We start from the raw sequence: 20,768 nt of genomic DNA, 5'->3' as shown, positions 1-20,768 counted from the left end.
CAAGTGTTCAGAATATTTCTCCCCCCGTCTCTTTCTCTCCGCTGTGCCCGCTGCCGCCGCCCTCACGCGGGCCTCCAGCCTTGCTCTCCGCTGCAGCCAGGGAGCATCGTAAGACGCAAGTCACGGGACGTCGCTCGTCCGTTCAGGTTTGTGTGCCCCTGCGTGCTGTTTCAAGGTGGGTGGGGTGGATAGAGACGGTGGTCCCCCGGGGGTGCAGGCTTGGCCGCGTGGCAGTGGGGCAGGGATCCCCTCCTGGCCTCCCCAGCCTGCGTCATCTGCTTTCCCCGCAGCAGGGCTGCCATGGGCTCGGTGGGCAGCCAGCACCTCCAGGAGCCCAGCGTGGCGAGCACGCCGCACAGGAGCGTGGTGATGAGCTTCGACAGCGGCCTGCTGGAGGAGGTGGCGGCCGGGGTAGCCCAGGCCCAGGGCAGTAGGGCCAGGGGCATCCCGATTTTCACGGACTCTGGTGAGTGAGGGTGCGGCCAGGGTGCGCGTCTGCCCCAAAGCAGGGACGGCTGTGGGAGCCTTTCCCGGGATGGGGAACCTTGTGGGGGGGTCACTGAGCCCGGGAGGCAGCGTCGGTCAGGATGGATGAGATCTGCCGTGGTAACAAACGAGCCCACCGGCCCAGTGCCTTCACTAATGCCGGGTGCCCGGGGAAGGCTCCATCTTAACGTGGGTTTCCACGACCGCTGAGGAGGTGGGAGGGCACAGGGTGAACCAGGCACTGACCTGTATGTAAACTTCTGTCTGCGACTGACGCATATGGCGTTGGCTGCATTCTTGGGTCAGAGCAAGCCATGCCTCACTTCAGTGGAGATGGGAAAGTGTCCGAAAAGAGGATTGATGTGAGGTTCAAACACCCCAGTTTTGAGGACTTCCCTGGTGGTCCAGTGGTTAGGACTCCGCACTTTCACTGCCGAGGGTCCAGGTTCAATCCCTGGTCAGGGAACTAAGATCCCACAAGCTGCACAGCACAGCCCAAAAAAAACCCCCAAGAAAGAAATATCCGGTTTTCCACGTATCTGTGTGTCCTAGGGCAAGTGCCTCAACCTTTCGCAGCCTCAGGTTCCCTACATGGAGGAAATAGTGCAGCTGCCTGTGAGATCAGACTTGCAGAGTGGGCAGTGTGCAGGTCTGGAGTTAGGCAGATTTGGGTTCAACTCCAGCTCCTGTCTCTGTCCACTCAGGGACCTTGGGTAAGTCACTGTTCTCTGGGCCTCAGTTTCTTCATCTGGAAAAGGGGAATGATCCTGGGGCCACCCTAACATGCTTGCAACTGGATCCACAAAATGTGGCTTAAGACGTTTCCCGGCGCTCAGGAGGCCCCCCTGCAAGTGATAGCTCATTTGGGGGCTGGCTACAGGTTATACTAGGACCACTTCAGGCTCCGGCATGGAGACTTACTCTCAGCTTCCGTCCCCTCTCTTTGCAGATGGGGAGTGGAGGTTCTGCGGGCTGAGACCCATGTTGGGTTGGGATAATCTCCCTGCACCCGTGTGTATGGACAGAGTCAGCTCGGGGCCCATCCCCAGGCTTCTCCTGGCCAGGTAGTGGATGCCACGTTGCCATGGCCATAGAATTGGATGGTGGCCATGGTGACCAGGGCAGTGGTGATTTTAGCTGTAATGACTATGGTGACAGTGGCTGCATCAGCCAGGGTTCTACCAGAGCCAGCAGGAGACAGAGCTAGAAAGAGAGTTAAAGATGCAATACAGATGTAGATGTATAGATATCCATATGCATTTATTACAGGACATTGGCTGGCTGAAGAGGAGGCTGGCCAAGCCAGTCTGAAGTCCATCAGGCAGGTGGTCAGGACAGAAGATGACAAGCAGGCTGGAATCCCAGGGGCACGAGCCGTTTGGGGTCCCTGAGTTCTGGGAAGGCCTCAGGGTCTTACCTGATTAGGTCAGGCCCACCCAGGGTAAACTCCCTTTTGATCAAACTTAAAGTAACTAAGGAGGGCCTTTGTGTGATTTTTCTGTGAAAGAAAAATCTTTTCACAGCAGCACCTCGGTCGGTGTTTGACTGAACAGCAGGACTGTGGTTCCGCCTCCAAGTTGACCTACAAACTGACCATTACAGTCCACCCCTTACCAGCTTGCCTCCTATACACAGCTCCCTACACCATACTTAGTCTCCAGAGAAAGACACTAACAGTCAACCCCCCACCTACCAGGACGTAACGGACCCCCATATGAACAAAAACACACTAACCCTTTCCCCAAAGGACGCAAAGTCCTTGTGCGTTGATGTTCGCACTTCTCCTTTGATCCCCCAAACTTCAATACTGAGATACAGGGTTAACTGTTACGAACACATCTTACGTTAGATGATACGGGGGTGAGAAAGTGAATAAAATAAAAGCATTTGATTAATACATACACACACATATTCATATCAAAAAAAGGAAGCAGTACTCATAACAGTATCAGTCCTCCTGTCTGTGACCAGTCCCATGATTGTAGCTGGTATTCTAACTACCTTCTCCCACCACCCATCCCATATTCCATTTGCCCACCGTATTCATAACTACCTTCTCCCACCGCCCATCCCATATTCCATTTGCCCACCGTATTCATAACTACCTTCTCCCACCGCCCATCCCATATTCCATTTGCCCACCACAAGTATCTTAACTGGTCATGGTTCTTTGCCCGGTGGGTGACCCAAGCTTCATTATTTTTTTTTTTCTTGGCCGCGCCATGTGGCTTATGGAATTTTAGTTCCCCGACCAGGGATCAAACCTGGGGCCCCAGCAGTGAGAGTGCCAACTCATAACCGCTGGACCAGCAGGGAATTCCCCCAGCCTTCATTCTTGAAAGCTCTGGATCACTAGCAGTCCTGCTGGACTTGGGTTGGTATCGTTTTCCATTGACTGTGTCCCAGGGATTGCACGTGCTGAGAGAGGCCGTGAGGAATCTCCTGTCTCGCGGACCTACTCTCTCACTCCCACACGGGAGCAACCTGACTTCCCAGTGATGACGGTCAGGATCTGTCCCCACAGCCAGAGCGGCCACCCTGCTCCCTGCAGGATCACTGTGTCTCGGGGGGGAACCGTTCCTCCCTTTGGAGCAAAGCCCTCTGGCCCAGCGGAGCCTCAAGTCCTGGGGGTGGGAAGCAAACATTTTGCTGGTGAAGCTCTAAGGGGCGTAGTGGGTGGTCCCACCCGCACTTCTGCCCGTGGTTCCTGGATGTGTGAACACTAACTAGGAGAATCAGCCCTGTATACTGGACGCTGGTTTAGAGCATCGGTGGCCTCCCAGAGGACACTGCCTCAGCCCCACCAGGTCTGGCCACCCAGCTGGTCCCAGAGCTGAGTCTCCAAAAGGCCGTTTCACTGTTCTCTCCAGCCAGCTGCTTCCGTGGCCATGATGGTGAGAGTCACGGTGGCAGCAGCCTCTTTGTAACGGCCAGTGGCTGTGGTGATGGCTGCACTGGCGTGGTATTGGTGGTTGTATGTCTGGCAGCCATGACTATGATGACTGGGGCAGCTGGGGCCGTGAAGGTGGAGAGCGGCCACGGTGACGGTGACCATGGTTACAGTGGCTGTAAGGTGATGATAACGGCTGTGATGTAGCAGCTGTGATGGGGATGGATGGTGGCCAGGGTGACGGCAGCCGTGATGCTGCTGGATACAGTGGCAGTGGCCACAGTGATGATGGACCGTGGGTATGGTGATGGTGGTCATGATGGTGGGTACGATGGTGACAGTGGCCATGGTGTTTGGTGACTTTTGATAATGGCCATGATGGTGGTGGCGTGGGCAGCTGTGGCCATAGTGATGGAGAGTAGCCACGGTCATGATGGCCTTGGTGGCTTGGATATGGCGAGAGTGGCCATGGTGATGGTAGCTAAGGTGGCAGTGCTTCTGGTGGCCGTGACAGATGCATGGTGGGAGGCCGTGTCTGTGGTTCGGGTGGCAGCCGGAGTGGCTGTGGCTATGGTGGTCGTGATGGGGGTGCCGTGGTGGACTGTGGCCCCGATGTGGTGGTCGCGGCCGCGAATGGGCTGGTCCGCGTCTCACCTGGCGTCTGGGTTTGCGGGCAGAGGAGCCGGTGCCTGACGACCGCTACCGCGCCGTCTACTTTGCAACGCTCCTGGCTGGCGTGGGCTTCCTGCTGCCGTACAATAGCTTCATCACCGACGTGGACTACCTGCACCACAAGTACCCAGGTGGGTCCCCCACAGTCGCGTCCTGCCATCGCATGCGGCCCTGCACACGTGGCTCAGGCCTGCCACCCTCCAGAAACCCCTTGGGCGGGACCCCACTTGGGGAGCCCGTTTTATTCAAACCCTAGCTCGGCTGTGAATTGCTGTGTGACCCCAAGGGCAGCCACTCACCCTCTCTGGGCTGTCAGCCCCTTTGGGGCAGAGGGAGGAAGCAGTGCCTGGCGGGGGCAGGTGCAGAGGGTGGGGCTCCCCTGAACCCCTGTTACCCTGCCCCCCACCAGGGACCTCGATTGTGTTTGACATGAGCCTCACCTACATCCTGGTGGCGCTGGTGGCGGTGCTCCTGAACAACGCGCTGGTGGAGAGGCTGAGCCTGCACACGAGGATCACCGCGGGTGCGCCGCCCGCTGCCCACCCGGCTCCCGGCCCTCACACCTGGCCGTCACATGCCCTCCATTCCCTGCGTGCGCCTCACTCTCCTCGTCTGTAAGATGGGCGCACCTCCTAGGAACGTCATGGGGTTCAACTATGAAAACAGTGTCAGGCCCATGTGCGTGTAACACGTGCTGGCATGATGCCTGCGCCTGGCGAGGCTGCAGTGCACCCCACGTGTGTCCCAGGGCCCTTGCTCTTCCCTGCTCTTCCTCTCCCATTTGTCTCCATGGTAACATTCAGCTTCAAAACACAGCTCGAGGCGCCTCCTCCAGGAAGCCTTCTGGGTGCCCCTCCTAGAACTCTAAGATGTCCCCGCCCTCCCAGTATTAAGGGGAAAGGCAGAGAGAGGGCACCTCAGACCTGGCTCCATGTTGGGGGATGAGGGGGCTCCCCCAGCCCACCATCGAGTGCCACCTCTCTGGCCTCTCCCCACACAGGCTACCTCTTAGCCTTGGGCCCCCTCCTGTTCATCAGCATCTGCGACGTGTGGCTGCAGCTCTTCTCTCGTGACCAGGCTTATGCCATCAACCTGGCTGCGGTGGGCACCGTGGCCTTCGGCTGCACAGGTAGGGCCAGGGGCCGGGGTGGGCTGAGCCCCTGGGTGCCCACTGCGGGCCGTCCCACCGGCCCTGTTCGTGTGCTGGGGGCATGTTAATACAGGGTGAGCCAGACTCAGTGCCGGCACGTTTCCACGTGCACATTGGCGAGTCTGCTTTCACACATGCACGCACGCTGCACACCCAAAGGGCTGCGTGCGCTGGTCACACACAGAGTCAGAGCACACACTCCACACACATGTCCACATGCCCACATGCCATGTGGACATGGAGGCAGTTCCCTGGTTTTCTCAGGTATAAACCAGGCTTCACAACCTCTCCTGCCCATGTCACCGTGTCACTGTGTTTCTCTTGGGCGGTAGCTTTCAAATTTTTTTTTTAACTTTTTATTTTGAAACTGTTTCAAACCTCTGGAAAGTTAAGAATAATATAATGAGTTCCCATGTACCTTTCACCTAGATTCACCGATTGTTGACATTTTGCCGCATGTGCTTTCTTTCCTTCGCTGGCTTTCTCTGTTCCCCCTCCCTGCCCCCAACTTCTTTTTTTTTTTTTAATAAGAATCTTTTTAAAAAATATGTATTTATTTATTTGGCTGCGCTGGGTCTTAGTTGCGGCACGCAGGATCTTCGCTGCCGAGTGTGGGAGCTTTAGTCGCGGCACGTGGGATCTAGTTCCCTGAACAGGGATCGAAGCCGGGCCCCCTGCACTGGGAGCGCGGGGTCTTAACCACTGGACCACCAGGGAAGTCCCCCTCCTCCACCTTCTAAAGTATATGTATTATATGAAATTTCCCCTAAATATATATAAATAGAAAATGTATGTTTTGTCCTTAAACCGTTTGGGAATTACTTGCAGACATCATCATGCTTCTTTGCCTAAATGGTAACAGTTCAGGGTGTTTAACAGCTAAACCTAAAACATCTCTTCTAGAACCACATTTACAATTGCCAAAATTGGGACATTTAACATTGATACAATACTATCATCAGATCTACAAGCCATAATCATTTCACTGTTTGTCGCGGTAATGTCCTGTACAGCGTTTGGCTTTTCTGACCCAGGACCCAGCCCAGGGTCACACGTTACATCACTGGTCACATCTTTAGTCTCCTTTAATCTGAAAGGTCCTCAGCCTTTCTCTGTCTTCTGTGGCAATGATGTTTGCAAAGGTCCAGGCCAATTGTTCTGTTGATCGTGACTTCCAGAAAGAGATACATTTCACATTATGACCCAGCACACATGTGTGCGTGTGTATGTGTGTGTGTGTGTTTATAAATGAAATCAAGGCTCTGTGAAATAATATTCTCAATCCAGGCTTTGTACTCAGGTCTGCTCTGTTCTATTTCATTAAAAAAAAAAAATGCTGATAACCCCACCAGGAAGGAGATGCTAGTTTGCCAGCCCTGCTCCAGGGTTTACTTCCAGGCGTGGAGTCACTAGACCGCAGGGCTTGAGCCAGTACATTTTCATTTGCCCCAGATACTGCTGCACTTCTGTCTTGTTGGTCAGGATGAGACGTTATGCTGTGGTAACAAACGAGCCCAGAGATCTCAGTGGCTTCTCAGAACCGGCCTTATTTCTGGCCCTTGCTGCACATCCAGTGTGTCGGTGGGGTTATTTCCACACTCACTCGGACTGCCGGTGGCTCCCCGTCTGTAACACATGGCCTCTTCTGTGGCCGCCCCTGGGGAAAGACAGACCAGAAGACCACGTGGGCTTTTCCTACCTGGTCCAGGAGTGACGCGTGTCATTTCTGCTTGGGTGTCAATGACCAGAGGAGGTTGGGGAGTCTGGCCAGCCCCGGGGCGGGGACGTCGAAGGCAGGACTGTGCTATGCAGGGGGTGGTGCTGTTTCCACCCCACCCCGCGAGGGGATTGGACAAGGTCCCTCTGCCCCCAGTGGTGTTAATGTCTTTTCCCAGCAACCCTTGCCAACAGTGTTCTCAAACTTCTGAATTCTGTTCCAAGCAAACAGGTGATAAGTGGTGTCTCATGGTTACTTCTCTCTCTCTCTCTCAAGTGCAGCAATCCAGCTTCTACGGGTACACGGGGATGCTGCCCAAGAGGTACACGCAGGGGGTGATGACGGGGGAGAGTGAGTATCTGCGGACCCCAGAGCTGCCTAGGCTCTGCGACCCTCTTCCTGGGACCGAGGCGGGGCTGGCGATCGCCTGGCTGGTGGGGGGCCGGACTCCCAGACAGGAGGAATGAGGTTGTGATAGGCGTGGTCTCTTTGGGTGCAGAGTCCTCTGTGATGTGAGGAGCACGTGCCACACTCTGAGCATGGGTCTCGAGTGTCTCGCAGCGTCTGTGCAAGGCGTGCGTTTCGTGTGTGCATGTGTGTGCAGGGCAGCTCATCTACACCCGTGACGTCAAGTGCCGGCCCCCAGCACCAAGCTCTCCTCAGAGCCCCACCCCCACTTGGCAACTCAGACTCCCTTTCCCAAGCCCAACACGTCATCCCACCGGCCCCTGCTCAGTGAAGGGCACCCCCTTGCTCAAACCTGAGACCTACCCGACACCCAGTGCTCTAAGTCCCTGCAAGTCATGTGGACCTGCCCTCCGGGGTGATCCCTGCGCCCCAGCCCCGGTCCGGGCAGCCGACTCCCCCTCTTGTCTTGCTGCCCTCCAGCACGGGGGCCGCCCCACCCTCAGCCCAGCCGCAAGCACTTCGGAGCACCTCGTCCAGATGTCCTCAGTCTTCCTTCCGGGCCTGGATGGGCCAGGCTCAGCCGTGCTGTGGGGCAGGACTCAGGTGGACTCTGGGCCCCATTTCTCCCCTTTGGGGTACTCTGTACCCTCTACATACGGTGAGGCCCACCAGGTGCCCCCAGGGCTCCAAGCCTCGCGTATGTGGAGTTTGGTTCCGGGAAGGTACCCCGCTTGCCGTGACCCCCACCACCTTCCCCTGTGACCTTAGGACCCCACCCACCTGGTTCCAAGCCCACCACTTCCTTTCAGCTCCGCAAACACAAACATGTAGAGCTCATGCCCGCCCTCTGCCAATGGACGCTCGCCCCCTCGTCTCTGCCTGTCCCCCCAAATCCTGCACAATCATTGGTGTTTTTCTGCGACCTGTTTGGGGCCTCTCCCCAACGAGCCCAGAAGGAAGGGCCTGCATGCGTTGTCCCCACTGTGTCCTCAGGGCGGACGGTGCCGGGCACACAGCAGACACGTGATCAGTGCGCCTGGGGTGGGGTGTGTGTGAGCCGGGAGCAGGGGCCAGAGAGGGGCGGGCTGCGCCGGCGCATCCTGCGGGCAGCCACGGCGTGTCCGCGTCCCAGGGCTGCGGGGCGGGGCCGAGTGGGCGGGGTCGCCCGCGTCACGGCCCCTCCCCCCGCAGGCACGGCGGGCGTGATGGTCTCCCTGAGCCGTATCCTCACGAAGCTGCTGCTACCCGACGAGCGGGCCGGCACGCTCATCTTCTTCCTGGTCTCCGCGGGCCTGGAGCTGCTCTGCTTCCTGCTGCACCTGCTGGTGCGGGGCAGCCGCTTCGTGCTCTACCACACGGCGCGGCCCCGCCCCAGCCACACGGCCGGCTACCGCGTGCACCACGACGTGGCCGCCGAGGACGTGCACTTTGTAAGTCGCGAGGTCGGCGGAGGGAGCCGGGAGGCCCGGCACGGCCGCCGCCCCGTCCCAGCCGAGCTCCTCCAGCCGCGCCCCGCTGTCGCTGTCGTCTCAGGCTCCAGCTCCTCCTGTGGCCCGAGGCTCCTACCCACGGGCCCTCCTTCGTCCTGTGGACGAAGGTTTCATCCCTTGGTGACACCACACACCTGAGGCCTGAGGCCCCCTGGCTGTGACAGCCCACACCTGAGGCCTTAACCTCCCCACACCCCCGGTGTGATGGCCCACACCTGTGGCCTCCCCCGCAGGCCCGCGCGGAGCCATCCTGGGGAGCTGGGGCGCCCCGGACACTGCGCGGAGCCAGAGGCCGGCTGAGACAAGGCCCACGTCAGAAACCGGAGACCCCTTAATGGTCACGGAGGGTCCGCGAGTGGCTCTGGGCTGAGACCTGAGCCGTGCGGAGGGGTGTGAGGACCCACACGAAAGGCGTGGGGGCGGGGCGTGGGGGGGGGGTGGGCAGAGGGAAGCGCACGCGCAGAGGCTCCGGGGCGTGGGAGGAGCTTGGCGTGTTTGCGGGGCAGCGAGGAAGCGGCCGGCAGGAGCCTGCGGGGGCCTCTCACCCAAACGCGTCCCACCCTGTACCCCCTCCAGGAGCACCAGGGCCCAGGCCTGGCCAACGGCGGGTCCCCGAAGGACAGCCCAGCCCACGAGGTGACCGGCGGCGGGGGAGCCTACACGCGCTTTGATGTGCCTCGGCCGAGAACCAGGCGCAGCTGGCCCTCCTTCCGAGGTGGGGCGGGCTGGGCCCCGGCGTCCCGTGTCTCGTCTGCGCGCGGAGGGCAAGGGGTGTTCCGGCGGGCTGGGGCCGCTTAGGTGTGCGGCCTCCTGACGCCGCCGGCCGCCCACAGCCCTGCTGCTGCACCGCTACATGGTGGCCCGCGTCATCTGGGCGGACATGCTCTCCATTGCCGTGACCTACTTCATCACGCTGTGCCTGTTTCCGGGTCTCGAGTCCGAGATCCACCACTGCATCCTGGGCGAGTGGCTGCCCATTCTCATCATGGCCGTGTTCAACCTCTCTGACTTCGTGGGCAAGGTGGGCGCCCCCGCCAACCCTCCCGGCCCTGGGGGAGGACGCCGTGGGTGGGGGCAGCAGACGCCAGGGTCACTGCGGGAGCCGCGGGGAGGGTCCCCGGGGAGGCGCAGGCCCCAAGCAGAGGCTGCACGTGGCTCCTGGTGGGGAGGGCGGGAGCAGAGCCACGGCGCTTGCCCCACACTCACTAGTTGAGCACAGGTGGGGGCACACGGAGGAGGGCACCCAGAAATGGCTGGCCTGTCGTTAGTCTTATGTAGAAGAACGCAAGGCTTAGAGAGGGAAAGCCATTTGCTTGGGATCACACAGCTGGGAGGTCTGAGAAACTCGAGTCTGTGCTTCCCGAGGGAGCAAAGTTTAGTTAGTGGGTTCAGTTGCTGCCGCTTCGTACGTGTTGATGCAGGTGGGCCTGATCCTCTGGGCCTCTGTATCCTCGTTTCTCAAATAATGTCAAGAGCCCCACCCGGCGAGGGTGCTGTGCAGGCTGAACAGGGGCACGTGTGTCGTGTTTGGCTGGGTGCCGGGCACACAGCGAGGACTGTGTGTCGCCATATGAGGGGTTTGGTGGACAAAGGTGGGAAAGGATGGGGACACAGCCTGAGCCGGGAGTGTCTAGGGATAGGGGTGTGTCTGGAGGCTGCCGGGAAGACGCAAGGGGAGTGGCATGGGCCCGCATGTCTGTCTCCCCACAGATCCTGGCGGCGCTGCCCATGGACTGGCAGGGCACCCACTTGCTGGCCTGCGCCTGCCTCCGTGTGGTCTTCATCCCCCTCTTCATCCTGTGCGTCTACCCCAGCAGCACGCCCGCCCTCCGCCACCCGGCCTGGCCCTGCATCCTCTCCCTGCTCATGGGCATCAGCAACGGCTACTTCGGCAGCGTGCCCATGATCCTGGCGGCGGGCAAAGTGAGCCCCAAGCAGCGGGAGCTAGCAGGTAAGGCCCTGCTCGCCTGCAGGACTGTCCACTGTCAGGCAGGTAGAAGTCAAGACCACAGAGCGAGAAGCTACCTTTGGGTCCCAGGGTCAAGTCAGCCTCGGAGCTCGTAGCTTGGGGACGTTCGCCAACCGCTTCCCCCCTCGTTCATCTCACAGCTGCTTGGTGAGCCCCTGCCGTGCACCAGGCACTTTTCTAGGTTCTGGGGACACAGTGGTGACAAAACAGTGATCCCTGTGTTTGTGGGGTTGACAGTCCAGAGGTGACAAAGAGAACAAAATGATGTAATGTGTTGGATGGTGATGAGCGTGGTTGAGGAATGTAAAACAGAGTAATGGGACGAGGGAGTCGTGGTAGGGGGTTCACAGTGGAAGCAGAGCAGTCTGGGAAGGCTTCACTGAGGAGGTGACTTGAGCAGAGACCTGGAGAAGGTAGTGAGGGGCCACGTGACAATGCAAGGGAAGAGTGTTCGGAGTGGCGGGGATAGCATGTGCAAAGGCCCTGGGGCAGGGGGCGGCAGTGGAGTAGTAAACAGGTGGGAGGGGCCTGGAAGAAAGTGCTGGATTCTGGATCCGTTTTGACTGCAGGGCCCACGGGGCCAGCTGATGGACTAGGAGATGGAGTATGAGAAAAGGACGGGGGGTGGGGCGAGGGGGGAGGTCAAGAAGGACTCCCAAGGGGGGCCTGCTGCTCAGGACAAGAAGGTTGGATTGCCGTCAAGTGAGATGGGGAGGGGGCCGTGTGGGAAGGGGCACTGGAGGGGGGTTCTGGACACAGTAGGTTCAGGAAGCCCAGTAGACATCCTAAGTGGTCCATGATGAGGAAGCAGTTGGAGGTAGGAGGCTGGAGAGAAAGAGAAGCAGGCGAGGCCTGGAGCGCCCAGCACTTTCAGTCAGGGTGGAACAGTCCTGGGGCGGCCACCTCCCAGGTGGGAGCTGGCCGTGGTCACTGCTTCACACCTGAGAAGCTAGGGCTTCGGCTCCAGCCCTCGCTGTGGCCCCTCCCGCCAGCTGAGGTCTGGTCCTGTCTGCAGGGAACACCATGACCGTGTCCTACATGACGGGGCTGACGCTGGGCTCGGCCGTGGCCTACTGTACCTACAGCCTCACGCGGGACGCCCACGGCACCTGCCCCGACCGCTCCGCCGCCAACGCCTCCTTCCCCGCCGGCCTCTGAGCCAGGCCTGGGCCCCCAGCCCTGCCCAGGGAGGGCTGCCGGGGCCCTTCCCCACCCCTGCCTGCAGTGCCTGCGGGGCCCCGGCCTCCTCCCCGTGCCCGCCACCCTCTCTGGGCCCACCTGCCCTCACTCCGGCCCCAAGGTTCTGCCAAGTTCTCGGAGGCCTGGACATGTGGCTGCCACAGGGTCCCGCCAGCACTGTGTTCTGTGTTCCGTCTCACGCCGCCCTTTGCCACCTGCGTGTGTCTGGTGGTCCCAGTGCCAGCCAGGACAGTGACAGACCACCAGCCGGTGTCCCCTTCTGGTGGCCCTCACCTGGCTCTGCTTTGAGGGCCCCATGGCCCCAGCCACACCGTCCTCAGCACCTCCTTCACTGGGGACCCCTTGCCCCCAGGTCTCCCCCGTCCCCGTTCTTAAACGCTGGGTCTCCCCAGCAAAATGCGTTTGCCGTGAAGGAGCTGTAAGCTCTGGGTCTGAATGGTTTCAGACCACGGTCTGCGCTGGCCTTTTTGCAACCCCAGCTTTGGTGCTGGCCTGGGTGCACCCACCCCATGCCAGCACCCCGCGTGCACCCTGGTACCCACCTGATGCCACAGGCCTGGGCGTCTGTGCCTGCCTGGGGACCCCCGATGACTTCTCCGGATCCTCCACCTGTGATACAGGAAGGGGACAGTTTGGGGGCCGCAAAGCAGGGCCCACACCCTGGCTAAAGTCACCCTGTGACCTAGGCCTTGAGCCCTGTCCAGGGAGGCCCAAGGAGGGACAGACATGCCGGAGTCCCTGGCAAGTAGGAAGGGGTGGGGTCCCCCCAGAGGTCCGGGCTGGCTCGGTGCCCTGAGCTGGGGGCATTCCCAGATCATCCTGCCAAAGACGGGCTTCTCTACGGGGAGGACAGGTACCCACGGCACCGCTGTGACCACCCTGCCCCTCTGCGTCTGGTGTCCACCCGTCTGTCCACTAACTGTACCGCACTGGCCATTAAAGATGAGGGCAGAGCAACTGCCCCACCGCCGCCTCCAAGTAGCGTCTGTGCCGCCATCGCAGCCCCTGCGGTGGGAGGAGGGGTCCTGGCGGGACACGGCCCACGACTGGGAACGCAGGCTTCCCTCCAGACACCTGGTAGGCCCAGGACAGATTTGTGTGGAGGGGCGGACAGGTGGGGTGGGGAGAGGAAGCATTTGGGGTTTAAAGGGCACCTTGGTGCCCCTTTGGCCCTCAGAACAGTCAGAGACGGTGGCTGCGTCGCGCCCACTCGAAGGGGGAGAAAAGGAGGGGAGACAGCTTGCCCCCTGCCCTGAGGGATCAGAGCCAGGACTGGACGCTGAGCGTTCGGGGGTCCCATCCCGGCTCTGTTGCTGATGTGTGTGGTTTGGACAAATTCCTCCACTATCCTATGTTTCAGTTTCCCCAAGACGGGTTGCCCCGCTCTTCGACGTGGGTTCCGTGGAGGAGGGTTGGGGAGGAGGAGGCCGGCTGCCTGAGGGTGGCCTGTGCTCCAGGCAGGCCCGCGACCTTGGGGACCCACCCACCTCCGGACAGGCACCGCCCCCTGCAGCCACATGGGTCAAGACCACACGGGGCGCCACCTCAGGGGCCACTTGGTGGCGCCAGCGTGTCGCTCTTTCCGAGACTGGGTATGTGGGGGTGGGGCACGCACTACCTCGTGACTCAGTTTCTCTGAAACGGGAGGACTGTCGGAGCCCTTCCCCAGCCACACACCGAGCTGACTGCCTTCGTCATGGCCGCACCGTTCCCTCCACACACCGCCCTCAAATAGCAAAGCCGGGTGGCCGTCCGTGTCCCATCCACGTGCGGTGTGCTGGGTTGCTGGGCAGGTGCCCGTGGGGGCCGGCCTGAGCTGCCCTGGGTAGGGGGCAGGTGGCAACGCCAGGACCTGGGCCCAGCCTCCCCAGTCCCGGCAGGGCTGCCGCCCCTCCATTGCACACTGGCTCAGGGCCACCCAGACCGGCAGCACTGCTGTCATTCCTTCCAGTGTGGGTGCAGCCGGGAGGGCTCTGCGCCACGTGTTTTTGTTCTGTGTTTTGTTACTGCCTCGCTCTTGACAGCAGCCCCAGTTGTAGCCTCCTCCACTCTCCTCCTTTTTTTCTGAAGTGTGACTGACGTACAGTATTATGTGAGTTACAGGTGTATAGTATAGTGACTCACAGTTTTTAAGGATTGAGCTTCATTTATAGTTATTATAAAATATTGGCTATATTCCCCATGTTGTACAAATATCCTTGTAGCTAATTTTACACCTAATAGCTTGTACCTCTTACTCCCCTACCCCTATCTTTCCCTTCCTCCTTTTCCTCTCCCCACTGGTCACCACTAGTTTGTTCTATCTGTGAGTCTGTTTTTTTTACGTTATAGTCACTAGTTTGTTGTATCTTTTAGATTCCACATATAGGTGATATCACAGTATTTGCCTTTCTCTGTCTGACTTATTTTACTTAGCGTAATGCCCTCCCAAGTCCATCCATGTTGTTGCGTATGGCAACATTTTGTTCTTTTTTATGGCTGAGTAGTATTCCATAGTATATATGTTCCACACCTTCTTTATCCATTCATCTGCTGTTGGACACTTAGATTGCTTCCACATCTTGGCAGTTGTAAATAATGCTGCAGTGAACGGGGGGTTGCATGTATCTTTTTGAATTCGTGTTTTGGGGGGTTTTTTGTATATATACCCAGGAGTGGAATTGCTGGGTCATATGGTAGCTCTATTTTTAGTTTTTTGAGAAACCTCCATCCTGTTTTCCACAGTGGCTGCACCAGTTTACATCCCAACAGTGTACGAGGGTTCCCTTTTCTCTACATCCTCGCCACTATTTATTATTTATGTTCTTTTTGATGATAGCCATTCTGACAGGTATGAGGTGATATCTCATTGTGGTTTTGATGTGCATTTCCCTGATGATTGGTGATGTTGAGCGTCTTTTCATGTGCCTGTTGGCTATCTGTATGTCTTCTTTGGAAAAACGTCTGTTCAGGTCTTCTGTCCATTTTTTAATCAGGTATTTTTTTTTATGTTGAGTTGTATGAACTATATATTGATATTCTAGATATTAACCCCTCATTGGTCATATCGTTAACAAATATTTTCTCCCATGCAGTAGGATGTCTTTTCGTTTTGTTGATGATTTCCTTTGCTGTGCAAAAAGCTTTTAAGTTTAATTAGGACCTATTTGTTTTTGCTTTTATTTTCTTTGCTTTAGGAAACAGATCCAAAAAAATACTGCTACGATTTATGTCAAAGAGTGTTCTGCCTATGTTTTCTTCTAGGATTTTTATGGTTTCTGGTCTTAACATTTAGGTCTTTAATCCATTTTGAGTTTATTTTTGTATATGGTGTTAGAAAGTGTTCCAATTTCATTCTTTATATGTAGTTGTCCCATTTTCCTAGCACCACTTGTTGAAGAGACTGTCTTCTCCACTGTATATTCTTGCCTACTTTGTTATAGATTAATTGGCCATAAGTGCACAAGTTTATTTGTGGGCTCTCTATTCTGTTCTATTGATCTATTTATATGTTTTTGTGTCAGTACCTTAGTGTTTTGATTATTGTAGCTTTGTAGTACAGTCTGAAGTCAGGGAGCATGATTCCTTCAGCTCTTTTCTTCTTTTTTGAGACTGTTTTGTCTATTTTGTGTTTCCATACAAATTTTTAAATTATTTGTTCTATTTCTGTGAAAAATGCCATTGGTATTTTGATTGGGATTGCACTGAATCTGTAGATTACCTTGGGTAGTATGGGCATTTTAACAATATCAATTCTTCCAGTCCAAGAAGACAGTGTATATTTCCATCTGTTTGTGTCATCTTCAATTTCTTTCATTAATGTCTTACAGTTTTCAGAATACAGGTTTTTTCCCCTTGGTGTTTTTTTATTTTTGATGTGATGGTAAATAGGATTGTTCCTTGATTTCTCTTTCTGATAGTTCATTGTTAGTGATTAGAGATGCAGCCAATTTTTGTATATTAATTTTGTATCCTCTAATTTTACCAAATTCACTGATGAGGTCTAGTAGTTTTCTGGTGGTATCTTTAGGATTTTCTATGTATAGTGTCATGTTATTTGCAAACGGTGATCGTTTTACTTCTTCCTTTCCAGTTTGGATTCCTTTTTCTTTTTCTTGCCTAATTGCTGTGCCTAGGACTTCCAATACTATGTTGAATAAAAGTGGCGAGAATGGGCATTCTTGTCCCTAATCTTGGGATGCTTGCAGTTTTTCACCATTGAGAATGATTTTAGCTGTGGGTTTGTCATAATGGCCTTTATTATGTTGAGGTATGTTCCTTCTATGCCCACTTCATGGGGAGTTTTTTTATCATAGTGGATGTGGAATTTTGTCAAAAGCTTTTTCTGTATTTATTGAGATGATCATTTGGTTTTTATTCTTCAGTTTGTAATTTGGTGTATCACATTGATTGATTTGCAGATATTGAAGAAGATCCTTACATTCCTGGGATGTCCCACTTGATCATGGTGTATCATCCTTTTAATGTACTGTTGGATTTGGTTTGCTAATATTTTTGAGGATTTTTGCATCTGTGTCATCAGTGATATTGGCCTTTAATTTTGTTTTTTGAGATATCTTTGTCTGGTTTTGGTATCAGGGTGATGCTTACCTCATAGAATGTACTTGGAAGTGTTCCTTCCTCTGCAATTTTTTGGAATAGTTGGAGGAAGATAGGTGTTAAGTTTTTTCTAAATGTTCGATTGTATTCACCAGTGAAGCCATCTGGTCCTGGACTTTTGTTTGTTGGGAGTTTCTAAATTACTGATTCAGTTTCATTACTGGTAATTGGTCTGTTCATATTTTCTGTTTCTTCCTGGTTCAGTCCTGGGGGATTGTATATTTCTAAGAATTTGTCCATTTCTTCTAGGTTGTCCATTTTATTGGCATATAGTTGCTTGTAGTAGTCTCTTAAGATCTTTTGTATTTCTGTGGTGTCAGTTGTACTTCTTTTTCATTTCCGATTTTATTGCTTTGGGCCTGCTCCCCCTCCCCTTTTTTTTTTCTTGGTAAGTCTGGCTAAAGGTTTATCAAATTTGTTTATCTTTTCTAAGAACCAACTTTTAGTTTCAGCTTTTAGTTCTTTTTTCTTTCTTTCTTTTTTGTCTCTATTTCATTTATTTCTGTTCTGATCTTTATGATGTCTTTCCTTCTACTAACTTAGGGTTTTGTTTGTTCTTTTTGTAGTTCCTTCAGGTGTAAGGTTAGATTGTTTGAGATTTTTGTTTCCTGAGGTAAGCTTGTATCACTATAAACTTCCCTCTTAGAACTGCCTTTGCTCTGTCCCATAGATTTTGGATCATCATTTTTTTCGTTTCCACTTCTCTCTAGGTATTTCTTTATTCCCTCTTTGATTTCTTCAGTGATCCATTGGTTGTTCAGTAACATATTGTTTAGCCTCCACGTTTGTGTTTTTTGCAGTTTTTTCTTTATAGTTGATTTCTAGTTTCATAGCATTGTGGTCGGAAAAGCTGCTTGATATAATTTTAATTTTCTCAAGTTTACTGAAGCTTGTTTCGTGGCCCAGCATGTGATCTATCCTGGAGAATGTTCTATGTGCACTTGAACTTGTATTCTGCTGCTTTCAGATGGAATGTTCTGTGTATATCAGTTGAAGCCATCTGGTCTAATGTGTCATTTAAGGCCATTGTTTCCTTACTGATTTTCTATCAATGGATGATCTGTTCACTGATGTAAGTGGGGGTGTTAAAGTCCCTTACTATTATTATGTTACTGTCAATTTCTTTCTTTATGTCTGTTAATGTTTTCCTTATGTATTTTAGGTACTCTTGTGTTGTTTGCATATATATTTACAATTGTTATATTTTCTTCTTGGATTGATCCCTTGATCCTTCTTTGTAGTGTCCTTCTTTGTCTCTTCTAACAACAGTCTTTATTTAAACTCTATTTTGGGGAATTCCCTGGCGGTCCAGTGGTTAGGACTCCACGCTTTCACTGCAGGAGGCCCGGGTTTGATCCCTGGTCAGGGAAGGAACTAAGATCCCACAAGCTGCATGGCGTGGCCAAAAAAAGAAAAAAATCCTGAAGTCTATTTTGTCTGAAAAGTATTGCTACTCTAGCTTAGTTTTGATTTCCATTTGCATGGAATATCTTTTTCCATCCCCTCACTTTCAGTCTGTTATGTGTCTCTAAATCTGAAGTGAGTCTCTCATAGGCAATATATATGCAGGTCTTTTTTTTTTTTTTTTTTATCAATTCAGCCACTCTGTGTCTTTTGATTGGAGCATTCAGTCTATTTATTTACATTTAAGGTAATTATTGATATGTATGTTTTTATTGCCATTTTGCTAATTGTTTGGGGGTTGTGTTTGTAGGTCTTCTTTTCCTTTCTTCTTTTGTTCCCTTGTGATTTGATGACTGTCTTTAGTGTATTGTATTCCTTTTTCTGTTTGTATGTGTATCTATTATAGGTTTTTATGTTTTTTTGTTTTAGTATTTTTACTGAAATATAGTTGATTTGCAGTGTTGTGTTAATTTCTGCTGTACAGCAAAGTGACTCGGTTTTACACATATATACATTATTTTTACTATTCTTTTCCATTATAGTTTGTCATAGGATATTGAATATAGTTGTCTGTGCTATACAGCAAGACCTTGTTTATCTATTCTATATATAGAAAAGCTTACGTCTGCTAACCCCAGCCTCCCACTCCATCCCTCCCCCAACTACCTCCCCCTTGGCAACCACCAGTCTGTTCTCTATGTATGTGATTCTGTTTCATAGATAGGTTCATTTGTGTCATATTTTAGATTTCATATATAAGTGATATCATTATGGTATTTGTCTTTGTCTGACTGCACTTAGTATGATAATCTCTAGTTGCATCCACGTTGCTGCAAATGGCATTATTTCATTCTTTTTCGTAGCTGAGTAGTAGTCCGTTGTATACGTGTACCACATCTTCTTTATCCATTTATCTGTTGATGAACATTTAGGTTGTTTCCATGTCTTGGCTGTTGTGAATAATGCTGCTACGAACATAGGGGTGCATATATCTTTTTGAATTATAGTTTTGTCTGGATATATGCCCAGGAGTGGAATTGCTGGATCATATGGTAATTCTATTTTTAGTTTTCTGAGAAACCTCCCTACTGTTTTCCACAATGGCTGCAGCAACTTACATTCCCACCACCAGTGTTAGGAGGATTCCCTTTTCTCCACATCCTCTCCAGCGTTTGTTACTTGTAGACTTTAATGATGGCCATTCTGACCAGTTTGAGGTGGTACCTCATTGTAGTTTTGATTTGCATTTCTCTAATAATTAGCAATATAGAGCACCTTTTCATGTGCCTATTGGTTATCTGAATGTCTTCTTTGGAGAAATGTCTATTTAGGTCTTCTGCCCATTTTTCGATTGGATTGTTTTTTTGTTGTTGAGTTGTATGAGCTGTGTGTGTATTTTGGAAATTAAGCCCTTGTTGGTTACATAGTTTGCAGATATTTACTCCTGTAGGTTGTCTTTTTTTTTTTTTTATGGTTTTCTTTGCTGTGCAAAAGCTTGTAAGTTTGATAAGGTCCCATTTGTTTATTTTTGGTTTTATTTCTATTGCTTTAGGAGACTGACTTAAGGAAACATGGGTACAATTTATGTCAGAGAATGTTTTGCCTATGATCTCCTCTAGGAGTTTTATGGTGTCATGTCTTATGTTTAAGTCTTTAAGCCATTTTGAGTTTATTTTTGTGTATGGTGAGTTTATTTTTGTGTATGGTGACAGTCTTTTCACCACTTGCTGAAGAGACTGTTTTTTTCCATTGTATATTCTTGCCTCCTTTGTCAAAGATTAATTGACCATAAATGTGTGGGTTTATTTCTGGGCTCTCTGCTCTGTTCCATTGATGCATATGTCTGTTTTTGTGCCAATACCACGCTGTTTTGATTACTGTAGGTCTGTAGTATTTTCTGAAGTCTGAGAGGGTTATGCCTCTGAGATTTTTGGTTTGTGGTTACCATGAGGTTTTCATGTAGCAGTCTATATATATACGTAATTGTTTTAAGTTGCTAACCTCTTAACTTCAAATGCATTTGAAATACCGTACATTTGTACCCTCCTCCCCTCACGATTACTGATTTTTTTATATAAAGTTATTTTTATTTATATTATCTATTTTGTTTTGGCTGCATTGGGTCTTCATTGCTGCGCACAGGCTTTCTCTAGTTGCAGTGAGCAGGGGCTACTCTTCGTTGCGGTGCGTGGGCTTCTCATTGCAGTGGCTTCTCGTTGCAGAGCATGGGCTCTAGGCATGCAGGCTCAGTAGTTGTGGCTCGCGGGCTGTAGTGCGCTGGCTCAGTAGTTGTGGCACATGGGCTTAGTTGTTCCGTGACATGTGGGATCTTCCTGGACCAGGGCTCGAACCCATGTCCCATGCATTGGCAGGCAGATTCTTAACCACTGCACCACTAGGAAAGTCCCTGATTACTGTTTTTGATATCATACTTTACATCTAATTATTTTGTGTATCCCTTAACTGCTTATTGTAGGTTTAGGTGGCCTTACTACTACTGTCTTTTAACCTTCCTACTAGCTTGGTGCGTGAATGATTTCCTACCTTTACTGTACGTTTGCCTTTACTGATGTGTTTTTTCCTTTCATAATTTTCATATTTTTAGTTGTGGCCTTTTCTTGTTCACTTAGAGGTTTCTTTAACATTTGTTATAAAGCTTGTTTGGTGGTGCTGAACTCTTTTAGCTTTTGCTTGTCTGTAAAGCTTTGTTTCTGCATCCAGTCTGAACAAGAGCCTCGCTAGGTAGAGTCTTGGCTGTAGGTTTTTCTTGTTCACTGTAAATA

General features: G+C 52.4%; 1 protein-coding gene and 1 non-coding gene across 3 annotated transcripts; both read left to right on the top strand.

The window, feature by feature from the left end:
- The first annotated feature begins 300 nt into the window (after nucleotides 1-300).
- SLC29A4 (solute carrier family 29 member 4) lies at nucleotides 301-12,908 on the top strand. 2 transcript variants are annotated; one of them, XM_060033203.1, is made up of 11 exons: nucleotides 301-466; nucleotides 1,719-1,726; nucleotides 4,056-4,179; nucleotides 4,458-4,571; nucleotides 5,086-5,177; nucleotides 7,197-7,266; nucleotides 8,515-8,753; nucleotides 9,390-9,528; nucleotides 9,647-9,834; nucleotides 10,524-10,764; nucleotides 11,798-12,908. In XM_060033203.1, exons 1-11 carry the CDS (start codon nucleotides 301-303, stop codon nucleotides 11,938-11,940), a joined length of 1,524 nt encoding a protein of 507 aa, XP_059889186.1. In that variant the 3' UTR covers nucleotides 11,941-12,908. The 2 variants fall into 2 exon arrangements, with proteins under 2 accessions (XP_059889186.1, XP_059889185.1); XM_060033202.1 differs by having other exon boundaries at nucleotides 5,049-5,177; nucleotides 7,192-7,266.
- TRNAE-UUC (transfer RNA glutamic acid (anticodon UUC)) lies at nucleotides 880-952 on the top strand. The gene has a single exon. It is a non-coding gene; the product is annotated as a tRNA-Glu (tRNA).
- Nucleotides 12,909-20,768: the final 7,860 nt, after the last annotated feature.

Source organism: Delphinus delphis, chromosome 15, assembly GCF_949987515.2.
Source record: "Delphinus delphis chromosome 15, mDelDel1.2, whole genome shotgun sequence".
Taxonomy (NCBI): Eukaryota; Metazoa; Chordata; class Mammalia; order Artiodactyla; family Delphinidae; genus Delphinus; species Delphinus delphis.
This window is presented reverse-complemented; position numbering and strand designations above follow the sequence as displayed.